The 22149-nt window shown below is 42.1% G+C and overlaps 1 protein-coding gene across 2 annotated transcripts in view; it reads right to left on the minus strand.

Moving 5' to 3' along the window:
• dclk1a (doublecortin-like kinase 1a) overlaps positions 1-22149 on the minus strand; it is a gene marked incomplete at both ends in the record, with an annotated part of 117484 nt that extends 95335 nt beyond the window's left edge. For both annotated transcript variants that reach the window (XM_084074822.1, XM_084074821.1), the window contains 2 exons: positions 18217-18560; positions 21795-22149. In XM_084074822.1, coding sequence (XP_083930948.1) covers positions 18217-18560; positions 21795-22149 — 699 coding nt within the window. The remainder of the gene's footprint in view (positions 1-18216; positions 18561-21794) is intronic.

Consider the following 22149-nt stretch of genomic DNA (forward strand, 5'->3'; position numbering starts at 1 on the left):
GAACACGTTATTCCAACCAGTTCCCTTCCCCTCCATCAGGCGCCCCGGCTGGCCAGGGGGAGGCAGTATAGTGCCATGTTTTTACCCTGTTGTAGTTTTTTAACCTGAAGTGGAAAACAAACTACAAAATCAGCTTAGGGTTTCATGCTGCTTTAAGTCAGGGTGAAAAGTCCACACTTAAAGTGAGGACCTCTGACTGATTTCTGCATACTTTAATTCCCTAAACCCATCATGACTCTAACCTCTACATTTCTCACTTCACCACTAAAACAGACCAGCTAAATGTCCTCACTCTCCAGGATTCTCTTCCTATCCTTGCAAGGATATCTGGTCCACAAATATAAACTATTAGTGCGTGCGCACGCACACGCACACGCACACGCACACACACACACACACACACACACACACACACACACACACACACACACACCACACACACACACACACACACACACACACACACACACACACGCACATCATTTAATTACAATGACCCAAAAAAAAAGGAACATGGGAAACAATGTATTACCCTGGGCAGCTCCACTGCTAGTCAGGTTCACTATGTAAAACAATATACTTTCGTTCAAAATTTGTGGAGATTAGCAAAACTATACATTTTTTTTATCTTCAGAACATGGGGAATCCAAAAATCTATGTTTGCATTTGCACAGACACCTGCATGTCCGCCATATTGGACGTTCAAAATGGCCACCATAAAATATATAATTTGTGCTACCTTGGCTTCTAGACGACATAGACAGTTAATTAAATATGCTAATCCTATGTTTTCTGGGTCAAGGAATCCAATAGAGACTTAAAGGATAGTGCACAGGGACTTGCAGCAGCGCCCCCTAGGGGATGGCCATGGAAATGCAGGTTGACTATGTTAGAAACACTTTTGGAATCTTCAGAGCATGGGGAATCCAAAAATCCTTGTTTGCATTTGCACATATACCTGCATGGCCGCCATATTGCTCAATATGGACGACATAAAATATATAGTCTAATTTGTGCTACGTTGGATTCTAGACAACCAACCTTAATTAAATATGTTTTCCAGGGTCCAATACATACACCTCAATGTAGTTCTCAGGATTATAGAAAAGCAAGAAAACAAATGTAAATGTAAAACATAGTGTTTATAGTTGTTTAGTATCAACACATCATTGACTTTACAGGTTTACAGGTGTAAAGAAATGGGTGGAAAAACCCTTTGTTTCTGTTGTTTTCAAAGAGAAGAAAAGAAAAGAAGAGGGGGGGGGGTCAGGGAGAGCAAGGAGATCTAACAGTAATAGAACACATGTCAAGGATATACAAGTGGCATAAACCAACAGATACAGTATGTACATGAGGTTAGACATAAGGCGAAAGGGCCTACTCTGTGTGGAGTTTGCATGTTCTCCCGTGTCTCCTAGGGTAGTTAATACCCTCACAAAAACATGTAGTAATCCTGGTCACTATACTGCCTCCCCCTGGTCAGCCGGGGCGCCTGATGGAGGGGAAGGGAATTGGTTGGAATAACGTGTTCCTTCCACGCGCTACGTCCAACCAGGGAAACTCCCCCCTGTCAGGTGACAAGAAGGTCAGTTGGCTCTCATGCATTGAAGGAGGCATGAGCTCGGCCTTGGCCTCCCTAGGCTGGTGGGGGGAGTGTAGTGCCCAGGATCACTTAGCTAATTGGCACCGGGTGAAAAAAGGGTTACAGAATCGAGCGATAAAAAATTGAGAAAAAAAAGCCACAAGGTGCAAGGTGGTGACACTTTGGTAGGTCTACATTAGCAGCAGGTATGATATTAGACATTAAGGTGCAAAAACAGTATGAACGATTGAACTATATACATACAATATCTACTAGATCTATCATTCAGGAATATTCTTTTACAGCTCGTCATCACTGTCTGGGGTGTCATTTTCAACATTACAGAAAGTCTGTGTCGTTTTCGCAGTCACTCACTTCCACGCAAACAAAGTTCTGTGCAAGCCAAGTTGTGTCCCCTTCGTGAACTTCTCTGGGTTGTCCAATGGGTTTTGCACTGACATCTGACCACTAACAGAAACTAACAGAGGAAGGCGACCTAACACAGGAGGTGAATGATGCATTGGCCAACTTTGTATGATGTACTGCCCAAGGGGCATCCATATAACAAGCATTCCTGACCTAAGGCGGTATCTGTTTTGCAAACATCTGGCATAAAGCAGCAAGTTGCCTCCTACCGTTGGTGCCCTTGAGGAGAACATTGAACGTGTGCATGATCAAAGTAGGGTGTGGTGCCAAGCCACTGTGACGTGGCAGAGTCTTTTTGACCCACTCAAACATGGAGCCATGGTGAGATACTACCTACTACCACAAAGGTTCCTCCTGCATCACAGGCCATTGTAGAGTTGGTCAGATGTCAGTGCACAACCCATTGTACAACCCAGAGATGTTCATGCAGGAGACACAACTTGGCTTGCACAGAACTTTGTTTGGAAGTGACTGCGAAAACAACGCAGACTGTAATGCTGAAAATGACCCTCCTAACAGTGATGAAGATCCGTAAAAGAATGATAGATGATATTGTATATAGTTCAATCTTATAACTTGTCAATACTGTTTTTGCAAGTTAATGTGTAATCTCATGTACATACCTGCTGCTAGTGTAGACCTACCAAAGTGTCACCACCTTGCACCTTATGTCTAATCTCATGTACATACTGTATCTGTTGGTTTATGCCATTTGTATATCCTTGACATGTTTTATATTACTGATAGATTGTTCTCCTTGCTCTCCCTGCCCTCTTCTTTTCTTTTCTTCTCTTTGAAAACAACAGAAACAATGGAGTTTTTCACCCATTTCTTTACATCTGTAAACCTGTGGTGTAATAAAGTCAATGATGTGTTGATATTACACAAATATAAAGACTATATTTTCCATTTACATGTGTTTTCTTGCTTTTATAATAACTACATTGAGGTCTTTATTGGACTCCTTGACCTGGAAACATATTAACTAAGGTTGGTTGTCTAGAATCCAAGATAGCACAAATTAGGCTATATATTTTATGTCGTCCATATTGAACAATATGGTGGGCCATGCAGGTATCTGTGCAAATGCAAACAAGGATTTTTGGATTCCTCATGCTCTGAAGATTACAAAAGTGTATATTTTTGCTAATCTAAACTTTTTAACGAAAATATATTTTTTAACATAGTAAACCTGAATTTCACTGGCCATCCCCTAGGTGGCGCTACTGCAAGTCCCTGTGCACAATCCTTTAGGTCTCTATTGGATTCCTTGACCCAGAAAACATTGGATTAGCATATTTAATTAACTTTCTATGTTGTTTAGAAGCCAAGATATCACAAATTATGTATTTTATGGTGGCCATTTTGAACGTCCAATATGGCGGACATGCAGGTGTCTGTGCAAATGCAAACATAGATTTTTGGATTCCCCATGTTCTGAAGATAAAAATAAAGTATTGTTTTGCTAATCTCCACAAATTTTGAACAAGAACACATAGTGAACCTGACTATGCTTAGCTTTCATTAGTCCAGCTATTTTTTTCACCATGTAGCTGGGTATTAATTGACAAAAGATCATCACAATCACAACATTGTCAATGGCACATCGACATAAAATTGCACAACGGATGGGTTTTAAGTGCAGTTTGTCCACATCAAATAGAGAACTCTCCATCTGTATCCTTTTGGAGCTTTTACACATACGTATTCAATCACTCAATGTCATAGCATGTCCTCATATACAAGGTCCACAATACAAGGTCCTCTAAACTGGATCGCTCATAAAAGCACAATGGCTCATTTAAAATGAGATCCCCACGCACTCAAATCATGGTGACATTTAAGAAAACGGTATGTGTATATGTACAATAAACAGTTCGAGGAGGGGGGGGGGGCAACATAGAGTACCGAAGTCCTGACGTTACTCCCGCTATCTCTGGGTCACAGAGTTATTTTTTTGTATTGCAATTCCCATAGGCAATGTTATATCTCGTCATATAAGAACTGTGTTCCAAAAATAAACGAATAAAATCACCCAGGGGTTATTGAGCACTTGCTCAATAACCAACCACATTAGGGACAAAATAGTCTCGCGTAGCTATTCCACAACCTTTTAATGCTGCATAGTGTCTGGAACTACGGCCCCTGTATGCCAATTCCAGGGGCCATTCCCGTTCACAAAAATATATTTTTCAATGTCTTTTAAAATCTTTTTGAATTTTCATTTCTGCTAAGCAACAAGCTATATATAAGCTTCGACATCTATATATATATATATATATATATATATATATATATATATATATATATATATATTCTACTATAATTCTAGTAACCTCTGTCTGTAGTGGTGAGTGAGTAGGTGAAGCTACCCGGTTCTCCTCAGTGGCTGGACCAATTGCTCTGATCTTGCACACAGCCATTGACCATTACCATCTGAACTTAACTGTGAAGCCCGTTTTTCAATTTCATCAAATCTCAGCTTCTTATTAGCGTTTATGTGTCAAACAATGTCGCCTCCCGGGTTGCCAGATCATGTGCGCATATCCCCCCACGGATGCGTCGACCGGGTATGGTCTAGTATATATGATTTATATTAACCACTTCAACCCCTGCATCCATACTTCAGCGAAAGGTTTCCCCACAATAACAGAAAATACACTAGTACAGAGCCCTGAGTGACTCCGGTCAACCAAGTAGGGTTTAAGTGTTTTTTTTTTGGCTCGACTGCTAAGACAGAACGAGCTTCCGTTGCACACAGACTGAGAATGGTGTGAGTCGACAGTCTGGCTCCAGAGATCGGGGACAAAGTGGCTTGCAGTGTAACGAGCTGATTATTTTTGAAAGAGAGCTTTGAACGTATAGCTCAGTTGCTTTTGATCAGCTTATAGCTAGCTTGCCCAACACTGCGTGACAGCTGATTTTGACAGCTGTACAGTGCAGCAGAACCTAATGAACCTAATGTACTTACGCCTAATACTACTTACACGCGATGGTGATAGCTGATTTATTTAGAAAAATGTTTTCACCCTGCGCTGGTGACCATGGTTGCGTTTCATGAATAGATTTCAACTTGTTTTCAATTTGTTCACTTTCTCCTGTACTGTGAAGCTTTTTTTTTGGGGGGGGGGGGGGCAGAAAAAGTAAGCCGGGTCAAGTCAAGCGTTGATTTCAATTGGGATATTAAGATATTCAATGTATTTATATTGGAAATCTCGATACGATGCATGCTTTTGTGAAAATCCAATAAACAAAACAAAAAAACGTTGGCAAGCTTGCCGCAGCATGAGTGACATAATGTACTGTGAGCACCTAAGACCTTTTAAATACTAAATTGGCCAAATTGTCAAATATTACGTAAGATAGAGGCAAACATTGTGAAAATAGCCGATCTACAAGCTCACAACGGCCCGCAGTGCGAGGCGTTGTGAGCTTGTAAGTTTGGCTAATTGATATATTTCTACATTTATCTGTGGAACCGAGTCAAACTAAATGTAATGCCTATACATTCCAAGTGCTTGTCAGGGTGGGGGGTCCCCAGTTCAAATATGATTATTTTGGGGGGTCACGGCCTGAAAGGTTTGGGAATCCTTGCCTTACATGATTACTACGGGGGCGGCCATAGCTGAATGGTTAGTGAGGCCGCCTAGGAAGCCAGAGGCCCTAGTTGCCCCTGGTTCGATTCCAGGCCAGGTCAACATATGTGTCGATGAAATTAAATTTGTCCCTGAGCAAGACTCTTAACCCCTAATTGCTCACAGGTTCTCATTTGAAACAAGACCGCAAGGACTTTCATGAACGACCTGTAAAAAAGGAATTATCCTTATGTCTTTACGGTACAAGTGTAAATTTGATTTAATTTTAACCCATTAAGACCTGGAACGCATCTGTGTCACTTTAGATTTCTTTGGCTATTAAAAAATAGCAGATCTACAAGCTCATAGCGCGGCACCGAGTGCCGCGCTATGAGCTTGTAGATCTGCTATTTTTGAAAGATCTTGCCTCAGGTCTTAGTGGGTTAAAAAATACATTGTGTGTGTACATGTATGCACACACGTACCCCTTCATATGTACTGTGTGTGTGTGTGTGTGTGTGTGTGTGTGTGTGTGTGTGTGTGTGTGTGTGTGTGTGTGTGTGTGTGTGTGTGTGTGTGTGTGTGTGTGTGTGTGTGTGTGTGTGTGTCCGCATATAGAGCTTACTGTACAGTACAGTACTGTACAGTAGGTGTAATAATAGCCCCGTCACCATGTCTGTGTGGCTTAAAGCCACTTAGCCCACATCCTTTATCTCTGTGATCACACTGCCCATGACCCCGCCCCCCTCCCCGTCTCTGTATCCCCGTTCCTAGGCAACCAGATGACATCACACACACACACACACACACAACAGGAAGTGGTGAAGCTGCCCCACCATGCTAGTGTATAATACAAAGAGTTTCACAATATCCACCAGTGGTGGAAAAAGTCCTCAAATATTGAAGTAAAAGTATCAATAGTAGAAGTACTCTACTGTTGCAAGTAAAAGTCCGGAATTCAAAATTGACTTGAGTAAAAGTACAAAAGTATTGGTATCAAAATGTACTTAAAGTACCACAAGTAAAAGTACAAAAAAGTTTGAAAATCGCAGATCTACAAGCTCACAACACGTTGCGATGCGACGCGTTGTGAGCTTGTAGATCGGCTATTTGAAAATAGCCTAGGTATAAAATAGGACTAAAGTGGTTAATGTGATAATGTAATAATTTATATCTATATATATATCTATATCAAGTCACTTGAGTTTTCAAATAATTGTAGTGGAGCAAAAGTACAATATTTGTTTAACATGTATCTCTACTCTGTCGGGTGGAACCTCATATGTCCAAAACTGTTACTTTTCTGGATTCAAATAGCAAAAGTAGCAGATCTACAAGCTCAAAACACGTCGCCAAAAACACAAAAAAAATGAATATGGAGATAAGAGGTTTCTGCTCGACAGCAACCATATGTGTTATTCATGACCCTCCTTTGGATCTGAATTTGAATGACCACAAAGGTAGGGAAGAGAGACAGAGAGACAGAGAGACAGAGAGAGAGAGAGAGAGAGAGGGAGAGGGAGAGAGAGAGAGATGTGTCTTTTTAAAAAAAATGCATAGTGATGAGTTCCAGTGAGACCTGAGACTGCCCCGGAATCGATAACGCAAATTGCGGTTGGAATTTGATACATCCACCCACACTCCTGCACTGGGTCGTATTACACACAGAAACATGACACCACCAAACACAGAGTATATACTATACAGCATGCAGTGTAGCTACTGCTCTGTAGGCAAAGCTGACAAAAGCCTAAGTATCATGTGCTCGCGACACAGCGCCGCAAGTTTGAGTCTGATTCACAAACCATGTCACATGATAGCCTGAGCTCCCTCTCCCATGGGGCAAAGCTTTGCACCTGGACGCCAGCGTTGCCAGGTCTGCTTATTATAGGTGACTTTGGGTCTTGTTTTTCTGTAAAGTTGCTTGTAAATATTGGTAGTTATATATTGGTTGCTGTTTTTTGGGTTCGTTTCTAAAGTGTACTGGCTTATTTGGGCTTGCTTCCTAATGTTGTTAAGAAACCAGTGGTTCTCAAACATTTTCATGTCAAGGACCCCCAATATCTATATGTAGCCTATTTGCCCACGGAACCCCATCTGAAAATATTTTGTAGAATTATAAAAAATATATATATATACACACTTTAATATTTTGTAGAATTATAAAAAAAAAATATATACACACTTTTTTTTCAAGATTTGGTTTGAAAATAGCCAATGTATATAGGTTTAAAGTGCCTACAGTCGCTTCTTTTGGCCTCGTTTTCATAGACCTGGTTGCTTATTTCTCTCGCAAAATCTGGCAACACTGCTGGTCACTACAAATGGACGGAACTGAAGTAAGACACTGGAACACTCATAAAGCCTGCATGTTTATTGCACCTTTCCTGTAATTACAAGCTAGCTGCACATCGCACTTTGCACAAATTGGTACGCCACACAATGACAGCAGTATAGCCTACTAGCAGTTATATATAGAAGTACAAGCAGTAGTAGTTGATGTTGTAGCACTAAGTGGAGTTATCCAAGAGCTGAAGTGATATATCTTTAATTAAAGAGAAGGATAGAGAGAATAAGACAGAGAGAGTGACATAGAGAGCGAGAGAAAGAAAGAGAGAAACAATGGTCTCACATTGGCCACATTGTCAAAGACTACCTAAGAAAGAAGTAAAACATTTGGAAAATAGCCAATCTACATGCTCACAATTTGTATCTGTGTAACCGTGTCAAACTAAAAGGTGCTTGTCGGGTGGGGGAGTTCAAATACGATTATTTTGGGGGTCACGGCCTGAAAAGTTTGAGAACCACTGACATAGAGTGACATAGAGTGACATAGAGATTGACAGAGAGTGACAGAGTGACATAGAGCAGTGGTTCCTAAACTCTTTATTAGCTCAAGACCAAAAAGATAAATTTGATGTCCCCCCGGGACCCATACTAGAGAAAATAGCGGATCTACAAGCTCACAACACGCTGCACGTCAATCTGCTATTTTAACTACTTCTTAAAAGTATTTTGTGGGTTCTCAAACTTTTTTATACCACAAGTCCACGACCCCATATTTTATGGGATTTTTTTTGGTGACTACCTCACTTTTTTCCCCATTTTTCCCCTCTTTTTTCACCGTTTCTTGATATAAAAAATTATTATTTATTTATTATTTTTTTTATTTTTTGTTTGCCACTGCGCGACCCAAGGGGGGGGGGGGGGGGGGGGTGGGGGGGTGGGGGGGGGGAAGAGAGAGAGATAGAGAGAGAGAGAGAGAGAGAGAGAGTGAGCAGACAGGACACTGATGCTCAGCAAATGTTCAACTTAGCCAGTTTTTGACCTGAATCCCATTGTTCTATTTTGAGAAGGACAGTGGTGACATAACACGTCCCAGTGTGCTCCGTTACGCATGCTGGCCTACTCCCAGTGTCCTACTACAAAGCCAGCTCTGGGATAACTGTTATATAATGACTTTTTTACTTCACTGATTGTCAAAGACAATCGTCAGTCACTAGTAGCTCCAGAATAATGATAACAAACATTTAAACTACAAATTGTAAATGTGAAATTAATCAATATTGAGCACCTGCGTGGCTTATTTCTCCTGGCCAAAGCATCACATATATAGCAGTGGTTCTCAAACTTCTTCATGTCAAGGACCGCCAAGCTTGCCATGTGACACACGTTGTGAGCTTGTAGATCGGCTATTTTCAAATCGCTAATGTATAGGATTAAAGTGATTTAACTGATTTTGATGCTGTATCAACTACTATTGATTGGGACCTCCCTTGAACCACCTCAAGAACCCCTGGGGGTCCCCAGACACCACTTTGAGAACCACTGATATATATAGTATAGTACAGTGGTTCCCAAACTGTTTGAAATAACTATAATTAAAAACAAAATGTAGGAAACCAAAAAGGGGGTATTTACTCGTGACCCACAACAATGTGTCTACGACCCACAAATGGGTCCCAACCCAGTGTTTGGGAAACTGTGATAGAGTGAGTGAGTGAGTGAGTGAGTGAGTGAGTGAGTGAGTGAGTGAGTGAGTGAGTGAGTGAGTGAGAGAGTAGGGCAGAAGATTAGAAATGAAGCATAGCGTTAGTTCATGCAGGACACGGAAGTCTTGCACACCTCAGCTGTAATCAGCTGTCAGTCAGCTGATGTGAACATCAGCTTTCTATTCCCCATTGACAGCTCTGCTGGTCATTACGTCACACATTCATACTCCAATCAGAGCTCACACCTTAACAAGGAGGTCCCTTTAAATACGGCTTTGCATTCACACTAGGTCTCTCTGCTTGTCTTGCAGCCTGCTTCACTGCTGCTTAGCTGCCTCCTCCATCCCAGCTTCCACCTTTTCAGAGTCTGGCATAGGCTCAAATACTTGTGATACATTATATCTGATAATTCACACTAATATGTCAATGTATTGTTTGACATTGTATCCCTATGGGGGTTTTGCTTTGCATTCCCTGATTTTGCTTATCATGCTGCTTGGACAAAATTCAGGGAATATCTCCAAGAGTGGAGCCTTTAACGCCAAGCTTAACTGTATTCCATTACTTTGCAATAAATGGTTAAATCTACTTTGACGTGAGTGTTCCTGACTGAACGTACAGTTTTCCTACTGCCTCTGGCCTAAGTACAGAGGTTAATGAATGCAGCCCCCCCCCATCCCCTCCCTCACTCCCCTCTCACTATAGGCCTACATGGAGCTGAAGTCTACATGCTGTCAAGAGTCAAGACCCAGAAACCCACTTCAGCCACAGGCTCAATGACTGAGAGGACTCAGAGATGACATCACTCTCTCACACACACACACACACACACACACACGCACACGCGCACGCGCACACGCACACGCACACGCACACGCACACGCACACGCACACACACACACGCACACGCACACGCACACGCACGTTATACATAATGCCAGTGTCATGACACCTTATCCCAGCATGCTCTCAGGTAATTACCTCCAGCTTATAACCCGATACACTGTAGCTTAGCTGCTTGCTCCACATGTCATTAACAGTATGGAATGCATACATAATCTACTCCTTTCCTCCCTCCTTCTACACTTCCCATCCTACCTTCCGTAATTCATTCCATCCCTCCTTCCTTCCTTCCTCCATTAACCACTTAAACCCCTGTCATCTTAGAGAACTGGACATAAGGGCCCTATTTTCACCAGTGCCTTACCCATTATCCCTAAACTTCTTTGCCATTTTTGACTATTTTTAAACACATTTTCAAATTTTCAAAAGTTCAACTAGCCGATCTACATCGACACGTTGTGAGCTTGTAGGGCTATTTTCACTGCATGTTTGCACCAGGGTTCATGTGGTTCATAAAGAATTCATTCATATAATTCATCCATTCCTTTTCTACAAAAATGCAGAACAGAACAATAAATGGGGTTAAAATACTAAATAGAAATTAGGAATTAAAAAACTAAAACAATGTGCAGGAGAGGTAAGTCAAATATTAATTCTATATTTATTTATACATTAATTTAGGCAAAAATGCCTAAATCTCTCTTTCTCTCTCTCGCCCAATTGATTATGGATTAGCCCCATTTTAATGGGGTTTTGAATTTGCCGTGAGCTTATCTGGTGTTTATTGTGACCTTTCACAAAAAAAGCGTCTTTAAGTTCGTATGCATGAAACAGCGCACAGAGCACAACGTCAAACCCTCACAAAACACCTCTACGCCTGTCCTTTCTATTGATGCACATTCACTCCTTCCCCAACTCTCACTCACTCATGTTTGAATATCTTTTACTTATAATGACATATGCCCAAAATAGCGATTCCAAGGATAATGTGGTTAAACCAGGGGTCTTCAACAGGGGGTCCGGGACCCCTAGGGGGTCCTCAGAGTTACTACAGGGGGTCCGCCAAATCTTTGTTCGATATGTTTTTTTTCTTTTTTACCTAAACCACTTGAACCCTAGCGATCGGCTATTTTTTGGCAAAGAGTAATAGGTGTAGAGGGCAAACAGAGCAGACCACGTTTTGGTAGAATTTTAATCTGAAACACAATGTTATACAATATAGAGGGGTTCCCTGCTTCATCTCTCTCTCAGCTAGGGGGTCCTTGGCCAGAAAACGTTGAAGACCCCTGGGTTAAACACATACACATAAATGCAGAGGTGTGCGCGTGCACACACACAAACCAACTCACATGCATATACATGGTTGTAGGTGTAGGTAGATGTGTGCACACGTACGTACGCGCACACACACACACACACACACACACACTTTACAATTTAGGCATTAAGAGAAGACGCTCTTACTGTAATCCAGAGCGATTTACAGTAAGCAAGGTAAACACAAGGTAATACTGTGCATCAAACGCATAGAGACAGTGTAGTGCCTCAGTAATCTAGGATCATAGAACCTATCATCATCAGTCTAAACATTATAATATCACGCACACGCACACGCAAGGGATGAGTTGGTCGTGCAGGCAGACATGCACCCAGCCTAGGCAGTCCCATGTGGCAGAGTGTGTGCGTTACCATGCCGACGGGCCCGATCGATGCTGGGTCTAAAAATAGCCCTCACATAATAGTCTTAGATTCCAATCACACCAGGGGGTGTAGCGGCTAAACTGGGGGGGGGGGGGGGGGGGGCAGCACTCATTGTGTAGCAGTCTATAATCTCTACAGCTAATGCTAACCCAATGTTTGTGGAGCGGGTTAGCATTGTGCAAAAAAAGAAGGAAAAAAAATAGGTCTCTAATCCCCCCTAATCAAGGTTATTACTGTTTTGCAATTTCCATGTATTTAAATTAGTATTTCCTTTTGACCATTTGGATTTGTTTTTAACCCTCAGGGCTCTATGCTAGGGTATTTTCTGTTTTCTGCAGTGGTGGAAAAAGTACTCAAATGTTTTGCTTAAGTAAAAGTATCAATACTGCAATGTAGAAGTACTCTGTTACAAGTAAAAGTCCGGAATTCAAGATTTACTTGAGTAAAAGTAAAAATGTATTGGCATGAAAATGCACTTCAAGTACAGCGTTTATTCTGAATTCCCATAGACGTGTTTAATATCGCGTCAAATAAGAACTGTGTTCCAAAAATAAACAAATGATCCCGGCGGTTTGACTCACATGGATATGAAGCATCAACCCACGGTGAGAAAACGCTAATGTTACTTCCATCAAATTAGTTACGTTTTCGCCAGAAACAGACCGTTTGAAATATGAGTGACATAAACGGCACAGAGCCACCTCCCTGACAATATCGCAGAGACAGTTTGTTTATTTTTGGACCACAATTCTTATATGAGAAGATTCTCCAATGTTATTCTCCATAGAGACCTTACGACCCAGGGGATGAACGAGTGACGTCAGGACTTCGGTACTCTATTCGCCAGGGGCGAGATTCAAAGCGATCATCAAAGAGTATTGTGTAATGAAGACTCAAGAAAACTCACTGTGCTGTAAGTACAGTAAGTACAGTAAGTACAGTAAGTAGAACAATGTGGCCCATATACGGGCAGGAGTCTATCTCCTGTTTCTGTAGCGTGAGGCAGCTTGATGTCAGAGCTGGAAAGTAACTAAGTACATGTACTCAAGTGCTGTACTTAAGTACAATTTTGAGGCATTTTTTACTTTACTGGAGTATTTCCCATTTTCAATACTTTTACTTCTATGTCAGAGGAAAATATCGTACTTTTACTCCACTACAATTATCTGAGAATCTTAGTTACTTTGTAGATTGTTCTATTACTATAAAAAAAAACATACATAAACCACTTCAGACATATACTGTATATATATACTGATCTACAAGCTCACAACGCGTCGTTTTGTGACGTGTTGTGAGCTTGTAGATCGGCTAGTTTCAAAGGATTTTATGCATATGATAACTTGTGAAATGGGACATTGTGCATAATGAGTACACTTATACTTTTAAGTATATTTTGATGCTAATGCTTTTGTACTTTTTCTCAAGTACATTTTGCATACTGGTATACTTTTACTTGTTACAAAGTATTTCTACATTGTGGTATTGCTACTTTTACTTAAGTACACAATGTGAGCAGTGTTGCCAGATTCTGTGAGAGAAACAAGCAACCACGTCTAGGAAAACCAGCCCAAAAGAAGCGACTATGGGCCACATGAGCACTTTAACATATACATCAGCTATTTAGAAAATAGCAGATCTACAAGCTCACAGCGCGACGCGTTGTGAGCTTGTAGATCGGCTATTTTCAAATAAAATCTTGCGGGGAAATTATAATAAGCAGATCTGGCAACCCTGCTTGCCCCCAATCCAAACCTTGACACTATATGCGTGCCAAGCAGGGAGGCATTGGATCCCATTTTTATAGTCTTTGGTGTGACCCGGCTGGGGAATTGAACCCTGACACCCAAATCGGACGGCGGACACTCTTAACCACACGGCCACTGAGCTGGTATACATTACGTTTAATGTACACAGTTCAAGCTGTCACAGTTCAAGCTTCCGGTCACACCTCCGGTAGTGTCGTCAAAGCGCGGCTTATACGCTCGAGCGCATTCAAGAACGACAGGTTGCATAATGTTCTCTGACTGTATAGGCTACATCAGATCTCTCCAGAAAAGAAAGAAAAAAGCTATTAAAATACGCGATTTAAAGCAAGAACCATAGAGTACAGAAGTCCTGACGTCACTCGTTCATCCCCAGGTTCGTAAAGTAATTTCTCTATGGAGAATAACATTGGGTCATCATAGAATCGTCTCATATAAGAATTGTGGTCCAAAAATAAACAAACTGTCTCGGCGATATTGTCAGGGAGGAGGTTCTGTATCGTTTATGATAGTCAGTCACTTATATTTGATACAGTCTGTTTCTGGCGAAAACGTAACTAATTCGGCAGAAGTAACATTATCGTTTTTTCACCGTCAGTTGATGCTTCATATCCATAAGAGTCAAACCGCCGGGGTCATTTGTTTATTTTTGGACCACAGTTCTTATTTGACGCAATATTAAATACGTCTATGGGATTCAGAATGGGGGTGGAAAACCACGAACCAGGTAGACAAACCTAGGATGTGTAAATTACGTCAGACTTCGGCGCTCTATTGGCGCGGGTTTTTATCTGTGGCGGTTCCGTTATGGAGTTATGGAATTTCTGTACTGTACCACTCGTTTTAGGATATCATAACGTCATAATAGAGGTAAGAATAACGTCGGGTGAAAAGTAAAAGTACAATATTTTCCTCAGAGATCTAGTGGAGTAAAAGTATTGAAAATTGGAAATACTCCACTGAAGTAAAAAAAAAAGAAATACCTCAAAAGTGTACTTAAGTCCAGTACTTAAGTAAATGTACTTTAGTTACTTTACACCACTGCCAATGACACTAATGTGCCAACATGAGCTCAGCAACGGTGAGGTGAGCTGTGTGAGTCATGTGGGTCGCCGTGATTGATCTACTTCTGTGGGGACGCAGAGAACAGGGACAGACCTCAAAATACAAGTGGTGCTTAAGGCCCCTACATGCGCCAATTTTAGCCATCCATCCATCCATCCATCCATCCATCCATCCAGCCACCCACCCTTTCTTCCTATTAAGTTCATTATTGATGAGACACCATCATACTCCTTTGAGGGTCGACCCCGCCTCCCTCTGGTTCCGGTGGGGTGGGGTGGGGTGGGTGAGAAGTAAAAACAGCTATAGTTGTGCTGAGGTGACAACCTCACCACTTATCACTGCTGCTCAGCGACGTCATTTTGTAGCCATCAGTGGTGGGAAAAGTACCCAATGTAGAAATACTCTGTTACAAGTACAAGTCCGGAATTCAAAATGTGCTTGGGTAAAAGTACAAAAGTATTGGTATCAAAATGTACTTAAAGTACCAAAGGTAGAAAGTAGGCTACTCATTACGCAGAATGCCCCATTTCACAAGTTTGCAAATGTATACAAATCTTTTGAAAATAGTCGATCTACAAGCTCACAATGGGTCGCGATGCGACGCATTGTGAGCTTGTAGATCTGCTATTTTCAAATGGCCGAAATGTAGCCTATATAGCATAACTTTTGACTCTAACAAACATGTTCTGTAGACAATCAATCAATCAATCAATCAATCAGCTGTCCCCTTCTGTAAAAACGGAGAGTACTCATTGTTTGTTGAGTGTTTGTTCAGTAACAGGGGTCTCCCCCATCCCTCCGGCTCTTGATTGAACAGAAAATGCACTATCATCAGGTCGGGATACGAATTGTATTGAACAAACACTCTATAGTAATGATTACTACAATATAGAGCTTTAACCTTTTAACAAAAAAAAACGTTTTAAGTTAACCAAACAATATAATGAACAGCAGAACTGCAGACCCATGAACTAGGACAGCATGGTATGTTAGCAGCCATACACAACAACACTAATCACTGATCCAAGACAAATTTAACCAGTGTTGATTTCGTCGACTAAAACTATGCCGAAAAACGTTCACCGACTACCTTTTTTCACTGACAAACACTAAATAAAAACTAAGCTACGATGACGAAAACTAAGACTAAACATATTGACAATTTCGTCAACAAAATAAAAACTAGACTAACATGTTAGTGAGGGACTAGTGGAGAAGAGATCCAGTGGAACTAAAAGACAAGTCATTTTATGCTTGGTTGTGCTCAGGTGTTGCGCTCTGAAAATAGCAGATCTACAAGCTCACAACGCGTGAACTTGTAGATCGGCTGTTTTCAGCATGCAACCAAGGGTAAAATCGGTCATTACAACGCCATCAAGGCAATAGATTTTAGTCGACTAAATCAACTGTAGATTTAGTCGACTATAATCTTATGATATTTAGTCCACTAAAACGAGACCAACAGTAAAATATTTCAGGTGACTAAAATATGACTAAAACTAAATGGAAATTGATTCAAAAGACTAAAAGTGAAACAGAATTTGCTGTCAAAATCAACACTAGATTTAACAGGACCCCGGACAACCACTCAAACTTCTGTTTCCTGTTGCAACTTTTATATTACCGCTTTGGGTTGAAACGTGTTGGCGTTGTATTAAATAAAGGCTGTTCCCTCTTTTAACTTCCGAGTGCCCGGATCTCTCATTTTCTTATCTGATGTTTTATCCCGTCCAGGAGCACCTTTCACCATTTTAACTTTTCTGACTACTATTACGTCTCCGGTGAGCACCTGGTTGCCTCGTTCTCTCATTTGTGAAGAGCCTTTAGTTTTTGTCTGCACAAACATTAGTCATCCTGTAGGAGATGTTGTTCTAGGACACAAGATGATGGAAGGCCTCCATAAAACCCAATCTGTTTGACTGTATCATTCTGTCATAAAACCCAATCTGTTTGACTGTATCATTCTGATGAGACGAGTGTCTGTCGTTGATTACTGAACGATAGTCATCCAGACAGACAGCGTGTTGCGGTGTGACGTGTTGATGGAGTAAAGATTAAGCCTGTCACACTAACAACCTACAATCCTGAGACCACCCATCACGCACGCACGCACACACACACACACACACACACACACACACACACACACACACACACACACACACACACACACACACACACACACACACACACACACACACACACACACACACACACACACACACACACACACACACACACACACACACACACACACACACACACACACACACTTTAGTGAGCGACACCGGCACACAACTGCGTGGTGATGGTTCCTCTCTCAATATAAACATATGGTCGCTTGACCATGAACCATGGCCTCTCTCTCTCTCCCTCTCTCTTATATAGTCTTGTGTGTACACTACACAAACACCAGGTCAGTCTTTTAAAGAGGGCACTATGTGAAAAATAGAGTAAGCTCATGTAATATTTATCTGCACTAGTCTTTCTATAGGTCTGTACCTTGCATCCTTCCATTTACATCATGCTCCTTTATGTACCAGCAGCAGCAAAGCCACCGTGGGAGAAGATTGTTTTGTTTAATTCCTTCTTCATTCATACAAAGTCCATGGCAACCAAACCTTAACCAGTTGGCAGATCTATTCCAGTTCATTCTAGTTCCTGTAGAACATGTCACCATACGGTAGTGGCAAAAGCTGAAGCCGAGTTCCTTCAGCTTAAAATAAACAAAACCCACACACTTTGAAGCTCGCTGCCAATTAGCAGTTGATGGTTGCCATTGTAAAACCCATTCAGAACTCGGCATGCCATGCGCTATTATAAAGTTCGACAGATCTCTACTTGAAACATCGTACCACGCTGTGTCTGCAAAATGACAACTCTTCTGCTTACTAGTTGAGGTATTGGTTTTCTGAGATGGTAGCAAACAATGGGGAAGACACTTTGCAATGCACCATGTTAGCATTTCCATGGACAGCCTAGAGAGAGCCAGAACTGAGCTCATGCCTCCTTCAGTGCATGAGGAGCTAGCAAGCCGCTTCTTATCACCTGACAGGGGGGAGTGTCCCCGGTTGGATGTAGCGCATGGAGAGGACACGCCCCCAGCGCCCACAGCGTCCCCGGCGGGAATCGAACCCAGGACCTTCTAGCTGTGAGGCGACAATGCTACCGACTGCGCCACCGCGCAGAAAATACGTCGCAATCGGCCAACATACACTGAAAATATATTTTCAAACACGTATAAAATATGTCAGAATTTTGCTCACCAGCTTTCCCTCCATGGTGTAGATCTTCCGGACCACGCCGCAGTCCAGCTTGATGGCGTCCGTGATGTCGCTCAGCACCTGCTCGTAGGAGTGCGCCGTCTTCTTGTTGAGCAGGATCCTCACGGCTTTCCTGGGCTTCACGCCGCTCCGCACGATGGTGACCAGCTTGGGACGGATGAAGTCCTTGATCTCCCCGGCCATGGTGCTGCTGCTGCTGGCCAGGGAGGGGGGCGCGCGGGAGCTCGCCGACGGCGCCTTGACGTTGACCGACCAATTGGGGTTGACGTTCTTGGTGTAGTCCAGCTTCTTGTAGGCCTCGACGGAGCCGCACACGTAGCTCTCACCTGGGAGCAGTAGGGGGGGGGGGGTTGGGGTATTGGGAGAAGAAGGGAATAAATTACAGACCGGCACTTTTTCATTTCTGAAAGGGTCAATCTTTTTAACCCATTAATGATTCTACAAAATGCCTGCTAAACCAGCAGTTTTCATGCCAAGGACCCCCCCATCTGAAAATGTTTTGTGCCAGGGACCCCCAGAAGAGGAGATTTGTGTTGAAAATTTCAAAATTATAAAAATAATTTCAAGGTTTAAAAAAAAAAAAAAATCTAAAATAGCAGAGGTACAAGCTCGCAACGCAGCACGAAGTGACGCGCTGTGAGCTTGTAGATGTGCTATTTTTGAGAACCACTGTTCCAAACTAAATCCTAACAGTTTTCTGAAAGACTTATGTTGCTAGATGCTTTTCCGGTTTCAATGGGTAATGGGTAAGAATGACTAAGTCACAAGGTAAAGAAGGCAGTAGCCCGTGTGAACAGAGAAACGGAATCATGTAAAAGTGGGTTCGAGGCACAGACAGTAACAAGACGCAGGGCCATGATTTTGGTACTTGTTGCTCGACTTTTAGTAGCCAATTAAAGCCATTAGCTTTAGTAGCCAACCGATGTGGTTAAAGATGTGTGGGATCATGGTCTATGCACTTTCACATTTCCCATCGTTAGCCGCAAGCTTCTCTGGTAAACAGGCGAACAGGAACAAACTGGACTCTTTGCATATCAAGACCATGTACAAGAACACATGCACTTCTTTTCTGCAGCTAAAGCCTTTACTGTAGCTCTGTGCAAATCCTGTCTTGTGGTGCACTATGTACAGTAACTTTCCTCTTCTACCCCGGATTTGAACCCGGTTTCCTGGGCAAGTGCTGACATTTTTTACCATTGAGCTAATAGAGCCTGCCTGCTTGCTCAGGGGATACATTGGATATTGACCATCAGGTCCAAATTGGTGATCAGATCCTGTGTGAGACATGACTTTTGGCACGCACAATCTAAATGTCTCAATAGAAGAGCACGGAGCCAAAATACAACCACCCCAATCGTATAAGTTATATTGCATTAACATACTCTACCATACAGATTGGACAAAATCATATTTTATTCATGAAAAGAAGGACTTTCAAGCAGCTACAGTAACGACCCAATTTCACATCAGAGACTGTCCATTTTATCTGATCTCATGTCTTATTAGGCAGACGCCTCGGATCAACCTTTGCAACAGCTTGAAAGGGGCTTGTATCAAATATCTTGAGAGCATTGTTTACATACAGGTTCATAGATGATTACATTTACAATAGGCTGGTTGATAGCATCATCTCAGAGACGCACTCCATGCTGTGAATACTTAAATGGAGCCAGTCTGAGGTTGCTACATAAAACTGCTTCATTTTCAGTTTCAGGTAACTTAATTTATTTTATACTCAAGTAAACCTACTTACCTTAGTAGTCTACATAGCATCAAGCTTGCCTAGTGTGCCCATCATGGCAGATCTACGGTATATAGTTTACCATACTGTAAGTAGGCCTGCCTGTAACATATTGTTGCTGTCGGGCAGAAACCTCTTATCTCCATATTTTAACATATCTTAACAACCGTTATTGCAAACCTGTATCTAAAGCATTGATATTAATTGATGCATTAAAAATGCATGTGCATGTAGTACTGTATTTCAATGTTAATGTTTGCACCCTGCTTGAGCATGTTACTACATGAGCATGTTTGTACCGGTTTGTACTTTTATGTGGTTATTTTTGTGTTCATATCATTTTTTAAGGGTATGTTTCCATATGAAGTTTGCTACTAATAATACTATATAATAAAAGGTACTATACACTGTATATCAGTCTGGCTGTACCACACACAGGGCAGCCATCCAACATCTGGGTGATAGCAATAAGTAACAGTTGCTGCAGGTTCAACAGTCGGCTAGCTAGCCGACCACATTTTCTTCAAGATGTACACAGCTTCTCTTGTTGAATGCATCTTTTATGACCCCCTAGAAGGTTCCTTTCTTTCTGCCCCGTTTCTTTCTTCATCTGAATCACACTAGTAGTGATAACAGGGAGAGGAGGAGAGACCCGTCTTTGCCATGCATGCTCGTTAGCTGGATTGGCCATTATTTTTAGTGGGTGGCATGTCACGATCAGAGGAAGATATTCAAATGAGTCTGTAGTACATTCAAAACTATCTATAGCTCAGCCTCAAATGCTCTTCTATGGCAGGTAAACTAGGCATGGCAGTAACATCAAAATCACTGGTTCTCCACCAACATGACGTGTAAGAAAACATGCAGGGCTGAGGGACCATTAGCACAGAGATCATACACATGACAGGCTGTCTGACTCTCAAGCAGGGTAATAGCAAGATAAGCAGTGAGAGTCAAGGTGCATGAAGTCAGCTGATAAGCTATTGTATCACAAAGACAATGGTCGACCTTAAACCCCCACGTTTGGAATGTAGGCCTACTGTTACATCTCAAATGATCAATATTTGGAGTTACATCATGGCAAGGTACCTATACAAGATAAACCGCTACCAAAGTCATGTCATTTTGACTGGTATTTCAGGCGCGCGCACACACACACACACACACACACACACACACACACACACACACACACACACACACACACACACACACACACACACACACACACACACACACACACACACACACACACACACACACACACACACACACACAAGAGAGATGGTTTGTATTTCTAAGTTAACTATTTCATTGCAATTTACTGAAGTACTGTACTTAAGTAAAGTTACATTTTGAGGTATTTTTTACTTTACTGGAGTATTTCCAAATTTCAGTACAATTACTTCTACTCCACTACTCTATCTCACTCTATCTCAGAGACAAATATTGTACTTTTTTGTATATGGCCATTTGAAAATAGCCGATCTACAAGCTCACAATTCGTGGCATTGTGAGCTTGTAGATCTACTATTTTCAAAATATTTGTATACATTTGAAAACGTGTGAGATGGTACATTTTGATACAAATACTTTTGTACTTTTACTCAACAAAATTTTGAATTCTGGGACTTTTACTTGCAAAGAGAGTGTTTCCACATTGCAGTATTGATACTTTTACTTATGAATATATATTTTTAAAGCGATTTTGGGGGTCCTTGACATGAAAACGTTTGAGAACATAAAGCAACATAGTTTTTTTTTTTTTTTTTCAGAAAACTGCCTCAGGTCTTAATGGGTTAATGGGTCTTTTCTTTACCTTCCAGCAGCTGGTCGACGCCGGTGACCTTCTTGGCCCCGTCCAGGGTGTAGATGGTGCGGACCCCCTGCGCCAGGTGCACGTTGTCGGACAGGCAGCGGGTCAGCTCGGCCAGCAGCGCGTCCATCGTGCGGAAGCGGTCGGCGGACACGGCGTACGCGATGCCGGGGAAGTAGCGGTCCCCGTTGCGGTAGAAGCGCACCTTCTTGGCCCGCTTCTCCCCGCTCAGGGCCTTCAGGCTGCGGGACGTCCGGTACATCAGGCTGCAGTGGGCGCTGTGCGTGGGGCTCTGCACCCCGTTCATCCTCGCGCTGTTCCGGCTGGGCCGCTCGTCGAAATGCTCTGGAGCCTCCAT

The sequence above is a fragment of the Gymnoscopelus microlampas genome (assembly GCF_963454915.1).
Source record: "Gymnoscopelus microlampas genome assembly, chromosome: 12".
Lineage (NCBI taxonomy): Eukaryota > Metazoa > Chordata > Actinopteri > Myctophiformes > Myctophidae > Gymnoscopelus > Gymnoscopelus microlampas.